This window comes from Sminthopsis crassicaudata, chromosome 4 (genome assembly GCF_048593235.1).
Source record: "Sminthopsis crassicaudata isolate SCR6 chromosome 4, ASM4859323v1, whole genome shotgun sequence".
Lineage (NCBI taxonomy): Eukaryota > Metazoa > Chordata > Mammalia > Dasyuromorphia > Dasyuridae > Sminthopsis > Sminthopsis crassicaudata.
This window is the reverse complement of record NC_133620.1, coordinates 238,650,348-238,664,788: the sequence shown is the minus strand read 5'-3', so window position 1 is coordinate 238,664,788 and position 14,441 is coordinate 238,650,348. Positions and strand designations below refer to the sequence as shown.

The 14,441-nt window shown below is 32.5% G+C and overlaps 1 protein-coding gene across 5 annotated transcripts in view; it reads right to left on the bottom strand.

Moving 5' to 3' along the window:
* Nucleotides 1-14,441, bottom strand: part of COL12A1 (collagen type XII alpha 1 chain) — a 140,453-nt gene that overhangs the window by 23,124 nt on the left and 102,888 nt on the right. For all 5 annotated transcript variants that reach the window (XM_074310486.1, XM_074310484.1, XM_074310487.1 and 2 more), the window contains 9 exons: nucleotides 13,228-13,351; nucleotides 12,885-13,028; nucleotides 10,207-10,371; nucleotides 8,663-8,701; nucleotides 8,235-8,373; nucleotides 6,577-6,719; nucleotides 6,176-6,285; nucleotides 3,113-3,262; nucleotides 1,098-1,175 (listed from right to left, as the gene is read on the bottom strand). In XM_074310486.1, the coding sequence (XP_074166587.1) occupies nucleotides 1,098-1,175; nucleotides 3,113-3,262; nucleotides 6,176-6,285; nucleotides 6,577-6,719; nucleotides 8,235-8,373; nucleotides 8,663-8,701; nucleotides 10,207-10,371; nucleotides 12,885-13,028; nucleotides 13,228-13,351 (1,092 nt within the window). The remainder of the gene's footprint in view (nucleotides 1-1,097; nucleotides 1,176-3,112; nucleotides 3,263-6,175; nucleotides 6,286-6,576; nucleotides 6,720-8,234; nucleotides 8,374-8,662; nucleotides 8,702-10,206; nucleotides 10,372-12,884; nucleotides 13,029-13,227; nucleotides 13,352-14,441) is intronic.

Here is a 14,441-nt window from a genome sequence, read left to right as displayed (position 1 = left end):
TAAATGACAAAGATCTAATTATTATACTAAATGATCCAAGGACCTCATGTATGAAGCACAAATGAAATTTCTGGATTTTTATCACTTTCTTTAATAAACTTTACAAAACAAAAATAACACTTCTTAAAAAAAATTCAAAATCACTAGAAATTTAGTGTAATTTTATCTGTTGTCTGTTTTACTGTTCAGCCATTTCAGTTATGGCCAACTCTTCATGACCCCCATTAGGGTTTTCTTGGCAAAGATACAAAAGTTGTCTGCCATTTCCTTCTCTAGCTCATTTTACAGATGAGGAATTGAGGCAAACAGGATTAAGTATCTTGCTCAGTGTCCCAAAGTTCATAAATATCTGGAGCCAGTTTTGAACTCATGAAGATGAGTCTTTCTCATTCAAAGTCTAGTGCTCTAAACACTGTATCACCTAATTGTTCTAGCTGTGTTTTCTGCCTAGCTCAGACAGAAACCATCCTATGATTTTATACACAGTTTTGCATTTCTAAATCTCTCCTTTTGCAGATGAGGAAACTAAGGCTCAGAGAAGTTAATTAATTTGTCATGCAAAATCACACAGATAGTTAATATCAGATCAGATTTGAAATCAGATCCTCTAACTCCTCCAATCAGTCTTTCTGCTTGGATATGCCATTCAATACTCTAACCACTATAACAGTCACTTGCATAAATGTGAGTTCTTTCTTCAAGCTGAAACATGGTCATTTTTGTTATTTAAAAGTAATAGAGGCCTAATTAGAAGGTAATTTATCTAACAAATGCATACCACCATTTTAGAAGTGAAAGAAACATTTAGCATTCCTGGAAATCTGGGGATTGGGTGAGGCTTTTCTAGTTAATCCACTGCAATGTTTCTTGAGAATTTCCAAATATGGGCTTATGCATTCTCAGCTGGAAAAGGAGGGTCACATCAAACACTGGCTTGAACCAAGATAACTGATAAAGGCACAAGCCTTTGCATATTCCTGAATTTCCTATGCAGTGATAACAGCTGTTGAGTATTGCTTTCCTAATATAATTTCTCACTGTCAACAGGATTTACTGGTAAGATTTTTTTTGACATCATCCAGTTCAGGACTACTTACCCTTGAAGGGATGTCACAGCATCTGTCTCTACTAGTCCACACTGGGCTGCATACTATGTCAAAATTCTGGATTTGGAACTGCAAAACAACCACATCCATTAAGTATTTTTTTGTTGTTTTTATTCACTGGGGACTGCAAACATTTTAGATTTCAATGTCTCCTCAGAGCCAAAATTGAGACTTTGCCATCTTTTTGCATGAACGCTTACAAGTGTTCTACTTCATAAGTAATGTGCTCCTGTTTTCTTAGGGGGGTAGGGGAGGAAATTCCCTCCAGTTTCTTAAAATAAATAAATACCCATACTTCAGAAGAGGGAGAAAGTCAAGCCAAATGTTCCTGATGAACTCTGGCTCCTGATCTTGGTTTGTAGCCAAAGAGAAATGTTTCTCAAGATGTGAAAAAGAGTTTTAAAAGTCAGTATATTCCAATTTATCTAACTGAACAAACAGAATTGCAAGTTTCTTCCTTAGTACAGGCCAAGATCTTTCTATTAATACTCATCCTGGCTACTACAAAGATTATGTATTACATGAACAGTCCACCTTCACATAGGAAGACATTCTATTAAAGTTCTCCCAAGAAATTCTGTTTAAATATATAGTTTTGATTGGACATATTCTCATTTTTATTTATTTTTTTATAACATTATCCCTTGTATTCATTTTTCCAAATTATCCCCTCCCTCCGTCTACTCCTTCCCCTAGATGACAGGCAATCCCATACATTTTACATGTGTTACAATATAACCTAGATACAATATATGTGTGTAAATCCCATTTTCTTGTTGCACATTAAGTATTAGATTCCGAAGGTATAAGTAACCTGGGTAGATAGACAGTAGTGCTAACAATTTACATTTACTTCCCAGTGTTCCTTCTCTGGGTGTAGTTGTTTCTGTCCATCATTGATCAACTGGAAGTGAGTTGGATCTTCTTTATGTTGAAGATAGCCACTTCCATCATTTTTTAAAAGTTCAAGTTATATTTTTAACACTGTGATTTAAAATCTCAACAATTTCAAGATAGGTAAAGACTAAAGCTGTAATATTTTTATAGGGAACTCCCAAGTGAGGTAATCCCCTCTACAAAAGTCAGTACCTTCCAGGCAACCTAAAGTATGAAAGAATTGCCTAGAACAGTGCTCTCACTTCAATGATTTGCCCAGGACCACACAGGCAGTATATGTGTCAGAGACAGGACTTGAACCTTTCTGATTTTCAGGCAGCTCTCTTATCAATTATAGCATGCTGCCTTTGCATATCATGATATATATACAACAACAAAATTCTATATTATTCAATTCTTCTTAAAACAATTCATATTCTTTGTGGCACTAATTCAGAAAAACAGTTGCATCTAAAGGTATTTTTAAAACAATGTCTATATATATAAATTTAATGATATCTAAAACAAACAATGAATTTAATGAGACCAGTCTGCTTCAAGACTTCAAGGTCATCTTTTAAAAATAATATAATACTAGTACTGGTTTATAAGAAAATAGAAAACTCTACAATCCACATGAAAATTTATAATTCATGTCTAAGTGCTACATATTAATGAACTCAACAAAATCTTTTCTCTGGGAGTAAAATTTCAGTAAAAATTATTATATTTTTAGGAGATAAGTAATTTCTTGTGTGGCTATGTTAGTGTCCAACAAATGTTTTAAAATATTCCTCCATAAAATTAAAGGCATAATTATATGAAATGAAAAAATGTTATATAATATTTTATTAACCAAGATTATCTCTTGTGAACAAGGCAAAAGAATAACAATTACAACTAATTGGGACATTTTAACATAAAGTCAGAGCACAATCTAATGGGCATATGTGGAGTTTTTTTCTTTGCTGCAGTGCTTAAAGATCTTAGTTGGTATATCACAACTGAGTAAATCACATTTATACACAGCACATTTGTTCATGGAAAATTCTTTCTAATGTGTATTTACCGAATACAGTTTCAACGTTAAAATATGATAAAACCACATGAAATGGAAGCATGCTACTTACCGCAGCTGATTTCCTTTCACCTTTAATAAGCTTTCCAAGAATTTCATAACCATCAGTTGTGATGTTACCAGCTTCCTTGATATCCTTTTCTATAATTTCATAGCAGTCTATGTAAATCTTAACACTTTTTGAAGTCACTACAATATGAACCTGAAGAGAAAAATACATTTACTGATGAAATGATTATTTTTTCACATTATCTGTCTCATTGTTATGTGTCTTACAGCAAAAGTGTGCTGTACTAAAACTCAAGTAATGATGAGAGGAGATGAAGGCACCATTGACTTCACTGCTCTCTCTTTTCAAGTGAGAAAATTGAAGCCCAGGGATTGGAAGTGACTTAGTGACACAAATAGTAAAAGAACTAAGTCTAGAATGCAAATATCTGATTCTCTTTCTTCCATAAATCTGACTAGTTCTCAACTGGATTGGGATGCAATAGTGATATTAAAAGCTGTAATGCCCCACATTAAATTAGCCCTGTAGTACAGGGGGGAAAAAATAGAACCACCAGTCAGAATTTCAGAATTCAAATCCCAACTTTGATGATTCCTACCTAGTGATTGAATGATTGAATGATCTTCAATTTCTTCATCATAAAAAGAAAGAACCAAATGGTCTCCAATGTGACTATAGTTAATACAAATTATAAATAATAAGCCAAGAAGCTGCTGTAATTAATGGGAAACTTCTAGCTCTAGATACATGATTGTATTTCTTAAAAATGCAACTCAACCATGCCCCAATTGATAAATGATAAAAAGATATGACTTTATCCAAAGGGTACCATTACTAGACATGACTCCCAAAAGAGATTTTAAAAAAGGAAAAGGATCTATATATACAAAAATATTTATACCAGCTCTCTTATAGTGTTTACTATTAACAAACTTATCCTATTATCTGCCCACTGAAATATTAAAACATATCTGAAAAATCCAAACTTGCTTGTTATCTGTTATCTCTAAAAACCTTGGATAATTTCATGATTTATTTCTTACATCTATTCCTTTTATTGTACAGAATTATTTTTTTTCAAATTTCCCAACTTCTGCAAAGTAAACTCTGTTTTATATCCAAAGAAACAGAACTAAACTAACTAAACTATTGGGAAGGTGAATAACTAGTTCAAGAATGCAAAAGCATTAAGAGTCAGGTTTAAAATGATATTCCCAGGCATGAAGTGACCAATATATTCCAGTGATTTTCAGGATCTTTTATATTTTATCTGTTTCTGATAATAATAACAACTAACATTTTAACAGTTTTTCATGGTTTCCAAAGAACTTTCCACATGACAACCCTATAAATTGCATAACATTCAGGTTGTTACAAATATACAAATTTTTCTCAAATTAATGTTCAAAAATGTGTTTTAATCTTTCAAATTAACCATTGATGACAATGGAATTGTGTATTTAGTCACACTGCTAAATTTTCATTTAAAAATCATTTTATGCCCTTTTTGTAACTTCTGAACACAAATACAAAAAAAAAAAAAAAGACCAAGTTTTATATTCCACCAATATAAAAAAATCTATAAAACCTTTAGTTTTTGTCACGATAAGCCTCTTTGAAATAACACTAATGTTGTCTTTGTGATCTAAAATGAAATATAATATGCAGATATAGCATAAAAATTATTATTCCATAGAAACCACAAACTATGAAATTGCCCTATTTCTAGAGGCCCAAGACTCAATTATAAGAAGATTACAATCTCATCAAAGTCCAGATTAAGTGTGATTAGAAAAACATAGTTTATAAAAATCCATCTCAGCAAGATACACAAATATAAGTTTAATGGACACATACAAGTGCCAAATATTTTTTATGAAATTTGCCAGATTCAACATCTTTTCAACATTTAGCAGCTCCGCTAAATCCAACAGCAAATGGCACAATAAAATATATTTCTCTGGTGAGACATTAGCAGGACTGGGTTTTACTATGAGAATTAGTAAATTGATAAATAGGTAAAAAAGCAGAAGGCTGCAGTATAGATGCTCATATTCATAGATTTTTCCCTCTTAATTTGATTTTAGGTCCTGGTTAATGAGTCATTATTGTACACAGAGGATTCTTTAAATATCACTGAAGGGGATCCAATAATCTGATTCAAGAGAAAGACAGACAGAAGTGTGTGTGTGTGTGTGTGTATATGTGAAAGAGACAGACAGACATAGACATAGAAATAGAGACAAAGACAGAGCTTCATTCTAGGAAACAAACAAAACCAAAAAAAGAAGAAAAAAAAAAAAAAAAAAAAAACCAAGATTCCTTCTTGGGAGAAGAGGAGTAAGTGCCAAAAGCACTAGAGGAAGGTGCTTCATTTATCACTTTGGAATCACATTTGACTAGAAATAGCAAATACTTTAGGGATAAGGATCATTCTGTACACCACACTTAAGAAATGTTACATAGCTAGTGAAACAGGAGGTATTCCCATTTACTTTAGAGTGTGGATAGGCATCATTAAAAATGATAAATTCCTTATTCCTTTTTATTTTAGTTTTAAACATTTACAAATTCCATGTACTTCATTTTTCACTAATCTTATGTCTACCACACAAACTTTAAAAAATCTTCTCTTCTATTCTGTGACTATGTAGAAAAACTTTAAATTGCTAATTTTGACTACCAAACAGATAAGAAATAAGCATCCTCAGAATGTTAGACAAAATACTTCTGTGTGGTTATCAGTTCTGCTATCATATAAACTGAGCGCTAACACAGCTGGAATAAATGTTTATAGTAGGTGAACAATTCTTATTCAAAAATTTTAGATTGTCTTTATTTTTGTTTATGTTTCTTTGTATTGACTGAAAAATGTTCAATCTATATTTCACATTGACCATTTCTCCATAAATAGGAAGGAAAAATGCAGACTACTATGCTTTCAAAAATTTTTAAAGGTCAATAATCCAAGGAAAAGAAATACCTGCTCCATATTTAAATATAGTTATGCCAACTCAACATAAGTATCCATGAAATTCCAAAAAAAGAAATAAGGTATATTTGTAAGTCACATTCTCTTCTACAAAATAACATTTAAATATTTACCTTGTGAAAACTGCCATAAAACAGTGTCTTCACTTCATCTGTGTCAAAAGTTACGGTCTGAATCTCACCCCTTACATCTTTGTTAAAGAATGACAATGTCTTGCTAGAAGCTGTAATCAATATAAAATTAGTTAGTGTTAAAAGGCACATTGCTCATCATTAAATCAATTAAACAGGTAAATAGGAATACTTTTGTTATTGAGATTTAATAAAATCATAATTGCAAGGCACAATTCAAATGCTGCATTTGTTTAAAATATTCTTGATATTCTAGATTTTCAAACTTTTATATTTGAAAATAGGTACCAAATGAAATTAGTTGGAAAATAAAAAAGTAAATTATCATGAGCAACTTAAAATATCAAATCATAAGTTTTATCATTAAGCAAAATCTTCCTTACGGTCTGCAACCACTCCAACTTGAGGCTTATAATCTCTGTCTGTTATTTGCCAAATTGCAAATGGATCACTGGGGCTTTCTGGAAGAAGTCGGAATAACAGGATAATCGTGTATGATGGGGGTAAGCCATCTGGATGTAGCTCTCTGTTAAATAAACAACAAAGCATGTCTTACTAAACAAAGGAAAGAAAGGGAAGGGGAGGAAAGAGAAGAGAAGGGAACAGAAAAAGGGAAGGAAGGGAGGGAAGGGAAGGAGAAAGAAAGGGGAGGGGAGAGGAAAGAAGGAGAGGGAAAGAAAAGAAAGAGAAAGAAAGGGAAAGAGAAGAAAAGGGGATAGGAGGGGAAGGAAGGAAAAATAATAATAACTGGACTAATTTGGTTGACACTCAGAACAAACAACCTTATATGAATGCTGATATACAGAAAATGACATTATAATGAAGTACTAACATAATTGTTTTCAAGGTATTCTTATAGAGTATTCAACTCCAGAGCAAGGACTTCAGAGGCAATGTAGTGTAGTAGATAGAAGAGAGCACTTGGATTCCCGCCTCAGACATTCACTAACTATACAAACTTAGGCAAGTGAACTTGGACTTTAACAATTATTAAATTAATTATTAAACCAATCCTTACATTTTAAAAATGAGGAAATTGAGGTCTGAAAAAGTAAAATCACTTTCTTTTGATTTTGACCAGTCTAGCAAGTTCAGACATTTATCTCTATGATAAAAAGAGGAATATGGAACCACTGAGACATAATGATACTACTGAAACTTTCTAAGTCTGCCATCAGCCTTCCTAGTGAGTTTTAAATTTCATCTTTCATTTTCCACCTAGATCCCAAAATTCAAAAAGTCATATTTCTACTTGTTCTGTCCAAGCATGAATTTTTTCAACATGAAAACCTTTTTATTTTAACAAATAGGAAGCATAGATTTCTGGTGATCATATTAGCCTGGTGTAAACTTTCACTAAGTAAAATAACAAAATCCAGGGCTAACTAACAAATTGCTACAGTTGTGTTCAACAGAAACTAACCATAGCCTGTTAGTCCATGGAAGACCTAGGCTACTACAACTCCTATTCCTTCGGAAAGCTAAAATACTTTAAAAAAAAAAAAAGTGGTTTCATGTAAGAGTCTGGAAAAAATTAATGGAGCCTAGTATGCCATGATGATGATAAAATTACTCTTGCTGCTAAAATTGCCTTTCCTCATCTAACCTATTCAGCCTAAATAAAGAAGGGCTGGCCTTCACACTAACTGATTTTAATTTTTACAAGGTCACAAACTGAATGATAAAGAAGAGAGCCTGAGCTTTGAAGGTGAGCTGAAACTGAAAGTGAAGGGTAAAGAGGCTCAGCATTGAAGCCAAAACCATAAGTACAGTAATCAAAATGGAAAAGACCCTCCGCAAACTCTCAGTTGGGACACAAGGTCACCTACACAGGAAGAAGACAAACCATAACAAACTTGCACAAGTTCTCTGTAACTCAGACTTAAGTTAGCCATAGGTCAAGGTTGTGTAAGTCTCAGGAAGGAGTAAATGGTTTTTAATTTGAGGTCTTCGTTTCTAAGACACATGAAGAAACCCTGCTTTTATTGGAGTCTTCAACCCTGACCTCTCACCCCACAAAAATCCATCACTACCAACTTACACTGTAGGCTGATTCACAAAGGCATTCTTTTGTAATCTATACGCTGGATAGCTGGGGAAAGATCCAGACTCCAGGGATACTCCTGGTACAGTAGCAAAGTTCTTCTCCGTTAAATTATAAGCCTCCAGCATCTTGAAACCTTTATGATAGATAAGAAAAACAATTAGCATAACATATAGAAATATACTATCCATTCTTACAGTTGAATCCCTTAATACTGAAATGACAAAGGAAGGTGTCCACATTTGGGGGCAGAATTTCTACAAAAGATTTATATAAAACTATGGACAAAAAATCATACAAGAATTGAAAGCATGGAGGTTAGGAGTATCAATGAAGGAATTTACCTACTTTGACAAATTTTTATCATAATGTAAATTTCTTTAAAAAATTCATTCAAGTCAGAAAATATCAATATAAGTTCTTACCTGGTGAAGTGTATCCATCTAAATAAATAAGAGGGCAACCTGAAATGAATTAGAATATCCTTAATTATTGTTAAACATATTTTTAATCTATGGCAAAATAAGTATATATCCACATATAAATTCTAGATATATTAATATTATACATTAGAAATTTGTCACACACTTGTCAAAATAGTAGTTAGATGTCAACAATTTAACCTATTTATATCTTATGGATTTCCTCATCTTTATGAATAAATTCTGATATTGGAAAATATTTTCCTAAAGTCTTGACTGTCATTAAATATATTCTTTTTTATTTAAAAATATTTTAAATATCACAGAGCATAGAAGCCTAAAACAGAACCTTCTGAAGTCATCTAGTCTAGAAACCCCATTTCAGAAACCAAAGAGAGGCCCAAAGAAGAATGTGACCTGCCAAGTTCAAATAGGTAGCATTTAGCAGTGCTCAGATCAGATCCAGGATCAGAAAGGACTACATCAGCCCTTGTCTTCAGGAGAATTCTTTAAATGGAATAAATAATGACTCTTCCAGAAAAGTTTTTTAGGACTATGGAATATAGATTAGGAGAACCAAGATTTTCCTTCCCTCCCCCTCCTCAAAATAATCTCCTGTTTTAGGCTGTTTTAAACAGTTTCTAGAAATATATAAGAATCTGTATTCTGTGGGAGGGTTGGAGGCTGTAAGCTCAACAGTACTTTCCATCAAGTGCACTTCTGAGGCTATGACATCTTACCCAGAGCCAGTTATTTCCAAATTGTATGATGTGGAAGGAAGGAAGGAAGGAAGGAAGGAAGGAAGGAAGGAAGGAAGGAAGGAAGGAAGGAAGGAAGGAAGGAAGGAAGGAAGGAAGGAAGGAAGGAAGGAAGGAAGGAAGGAAGGAAGGAAGGAAAGAAAGAAGGGAGGGAGGGAGGGAGGGAGGGAGGGAGGGAGGGAGGGAGGGAGGGAAGGAGGGAGGGAGGGAAGGAAACAAAACCAAAAAGCAAGATGCTGAGATAAGTTTCTTCAGATCCTAGTGACTAAGATCTGATGATGATATATAAGGATTTAACTTACTTAGAATTCAATATATAGAAGCAGTTTTGAAACAAGCAGAGTTTTGGTTCTTGAGGATATTTTAAATTTTAAAAACATTTTAAAACTCTTAAACATAAAAATTAAAAGTCAATGACAGTGTTTCCATTGCATTTGGATTTATGAGTGCAGTTGTATATCAATTATTCTCTCTTAAAATGAAAATAAAACTACAAAATCAATGCATATTTATCTCTGATAAGAGAGAAGAGACCCATTTGGGTTTTTTTCCATTAAAAATGATTTCATTTTCAAAACTGAAAATGACTTTTTTACAAACACATATTTAGCAGGACCTCAATTTAAAAAAAACAATGATTCATGGAAATAAGGAAAACATATCTTTTAGAAATATATTTACTTAAGATTGTAAATAATATCAGGACTTTTTATATAAAATAAAAACCACTGTACTTCTGAAAAATATTATTAGACTTGTGTATTATTATACACATTGACTATTACTTACTTGAAGTAGCAGTTTCACAAACAAAAGTTATTAGGTTATCTTCAATCTTCTCAAAAGATTCAAAGTCATCCACAATAAAAACATGACGTTCACTTGGTTTGCTGGCAATGTTTGCAAGTTCATTATAATCTACATCAGCTACACCAACTACAAAAACACTGAAACCTGCAAAAGGAATAGGTTGATTACATTAAGATTTAGGTGAGTTAACAATTGTAGTTAAAAAGCCTCACTGATGAAAAAAATGCCATTTTGATATTCAATGAGTTATATTTTAAATAAACTTTTAAAAAGTAAAATGTGCCATACATTCCTATCATATATTTTCCAATATTTCATTCAATAAATTTCCTAAACCTAGAAAATAACATTTAACTGAGGAGATTTTTTTTTAATCAAAAAAATAAATAAATAAAATGCTTAAGGGACAGCTAGATGGTGCAGTGCATACAGCACCAACTCTGAAATCAAGAAGGTTGAGTTCAACTCTGACCTCAGACACAACATTTACTAGCTGTGACTCTGGACAAGTCACATAACCTCAACCTAGCCAAAAAAAAAAAAAAACACTCAACATAATATAGTAAATACGTACTTTTGAATATAGGGTTTGCAACGATTGCAAAAGTAATTAGTATTTTATATAAAATCTAGAGCATGTTATATCTCAGAAAACAAGAGTTAGTTCTTTGTAAGAAAGAAAAAAAGAAAGAAAACAAATAGTTTTCAACCAAAAGGAAAAAAAAATTAATTTCATATCAGGAAACAGCAACATGTGAAAGAGCTAAACAAATAAGTGGTGGAATAATTTATAACAAATAATAAAATTATATTCATCTGAAAGAAATAAAAATGTTTCCAAAGTATAGTAACCAGCTTCATTATATGAGAAGGAAGCTCATTAATAATTTTTAAAAGTTCGGATCACATTCTTAGGATAACACAGGTAATAACTGATCCTAAATCAAATTCTAGCAAAAGTTATTCATGTTTGTAGATTTTAAATTTTAAATGATATATCACTTTTAAAATCTGCCACACTGGTGCCATGATACACACAAATTCATTTTAACTATATCATTCAGTGAAAAGTGAGCCTAGTAAAGGTCTTTCCTAATTTTTTTTTTTATTTAAAGTCCTAGAACATCTTTAATATAGTGTTTCAGCATGAAATGTGAGGGCATCAGTTTAGGAATGTTCATCAGTATACATCTGGCTTTCATGGTCTGCCCCAATATTACCTTCCTTGAGACCTCATCATTAATTTTTAACAAAGTATCTTCAAATAAATTGTGTCAATTCACTCTACAGTCGCAGAGAGGTAAAATACATGACACATATGTGCTAAGGTCTTCTAAATTCCTCTCTTTATCAAGTTACTTTTTTTGTGAAAGAAAGGTCCTTGTAGGACAATCAGAACATTATTTTTTGTGACTTTTCACCCACTACAAAATAATGTATTACATGCAAGGAATACATTTTATCATTTATGAATACTATTGGCAAAAAAAAAAAATATCAACAACTAAATACTAGCCAAAATAAATATATGTTCATTTTCCACGGAAGGCCTATTATATGCTGCATGAAGGCACAGATGAGAGTTTGGGTTTGTTCTCAAAGGCCAAGCCAATAAAGAACAAATTCTGACAAAAACTAACAAATTAAAAAAAATACCCTAGAATGAATCTATAGAAGAATCATCCTCTTAGTTAGAACCAAAGAAACACTGGTTCAAGAAGATGACCACCAGATGACTGGTCATTAGATGCTACTTTAGAATTGTTCCTTTGTTTATTTTAATTATATTAGTTTATGAAATCATTTGCTAAGACATGGAAGGACATAGCATCAGTGAGAAAAAAGATCCTATAGATGAAGCATTAAAGTAACAATAAGGAAGCATGATGAAATGTGAAAAATGGAACTATTTTATAATTCTGGAGCCTTTATTTTATCAGTGTGAGGAACTCAGTATAGAAACTTCTTCCACTGAAGCAGATCACAAATTTCTCTGGATCATATAATTCTTATACCTGGGATTCATAAACTTATTTGTTTTAACATTTTGATAGCTGTATTTTAATATTGCTTGACTTTATATATTAATATATGATTGACCTATATATTTATTGTATTTAAAAACATCATTCTGAAAAGGGGTTCAAAGACTTCATCAATCTAAGGTATCATGGCATAAAAAAGATAAGATCCAGTGGCTAGAGAATCAAATAGAAGATTATGGCACTTTTTGTGAGGATACTTTCTCAAAAGAAATTGAAATTATTTTTTAATTTGGCATTTCCTTCAACCATTTAAAAATATTATTCTAAGAACAGGTTGATAAGTTTCACTAGACTTGCATAACACACACACACACACACACACACACACATACACACACACACACACACACACAATGTTAAGAAACCCTATCTTAGAGAATGTACTGGAACACTGAGCAGTCAAATGGTTTGTCCATGGTCATAGAGCCAACCTGCATATGACCCAAGTCCTTTTAATTACAGAGTAGGTCTTCTATTCACTATTCCATATTGCCTCTCAATATAGATTTAAGTCCTTTTTATAATTATATGCACTCAAATGATTCAAATGTTCTATTTTTTAAAAAGGATTAAAAGGAGAGAAAAAGTACAAAAATGATCATATCTACTTACCGGACTGTTGTATGACCAAAGCAGCCTTTTTGACCTCGTCCTGTGACCGACCATCTGTGACAACTACAAGAACCTTAGGGACAGCTTTTCTCATACCACTTTCCCAAGTCAAAACCTTCTCCTTGATAAATGTCAAGGCTTTGCCTGAAAATTTTAACATAAAATAAATATCAATAATCAAATCGTCTCCTCCTCAATCCTCCCCTTACAAAAAACTATCATTGTACAGCTATAAAAATAATTCAATAATAAGGAGAATATGGAGATAAATGCAGGAAAAGTGAGGATCCATTTGTCATTTTAGTATTGCTATTAAAATGCAATGTGGCTTAGCCAAAAGTACCTGTCCTCGTATTTCCACCTCTGTAACGAATATTTTGAAGAGCCCCAAGGGCTTGAGCCTTGTCAGCATAGGTATTCAATTTGAATTCAGATTTTACCTCATCACTGTACTGGACAAACGAAACCTGAAAGAAAGTATAATTTATGTGAGTCTTACTTTCTTCTTTTTTGTATCTTCAAATAATACTAGCAATTATTATTCTATTGACAGTATGCAAGAAATGAAATATCATTTTGTCAGTTGTGCTTTCTACATTCTAACACTTGCTAAGTCAGGATTGCACAGACAACAAGAGCTCTGGATCTAGAGCCAGAAGATCTGAGTTTAAATTTCAGCTCCATCACTATGTGAAAACCTTAGACAAGACACTTCACCTCTCAAGGCCTCAGTTTTCCTTTTTATAAAATGAAAAGATTCAAAGCAATGAACCCTAGAGTCTTATCCATCTCACAGATCCTAGAACTTCCAAGGTTTTATCCAGCTCTAAATTTAAATTCTTCATAGAATGGAATTCTTTTCCCTTCTCTAGACTATACACCTGACTCTCCACAAAACTTTTATTTCCATGCTATAAAAATTTCTTCACCCTGAAAGTTCACTCCACCTCCAAAATATTTCTCACCTTAGAAGTTCTCCCCAACCCTGCAGTCTCTCCCTCCCATAGTTCCTATGGTTCTTCCCATAAACTCCATTTTAAGAGAGATGCTCAGGTCAGCCTTGCCTTCTTTCATCTCAAAATTTCATTCCTGACTCTCCATAGGACTTTGTCTACCATCCCAAATCTATGGCTACCTTCATCCCCATAGATTCCCTTTTCAGCTCTTTTTTACGTGTTATCTTTCACCATACAAATGTAAGCTACTTAAGGACAGGAACTTTCTTTCTTTTTACTTGCAACTGTATTCCCAGAGCTTAATATAATGTCTGCCACTTAATAAATGCTTGTTGACATGTTGAATTGTAATAATAATGTCATTAATTCTTACAACTAATAAAATGGCACTAATATTTTCTTCCTGCACAGTAACCTTCAGTGAGAATATATTCATGCATATATAGGTGTTTTCATACATGTATGAAATGTATACATGGATGAATATATATGTGTATATATATGAATGTATACACATATATATTCATCCATGTATGCATCCATATACACAAATACGTACATATGTATATGTAAACATATATATTTCCTCTTTTTTAAGTTC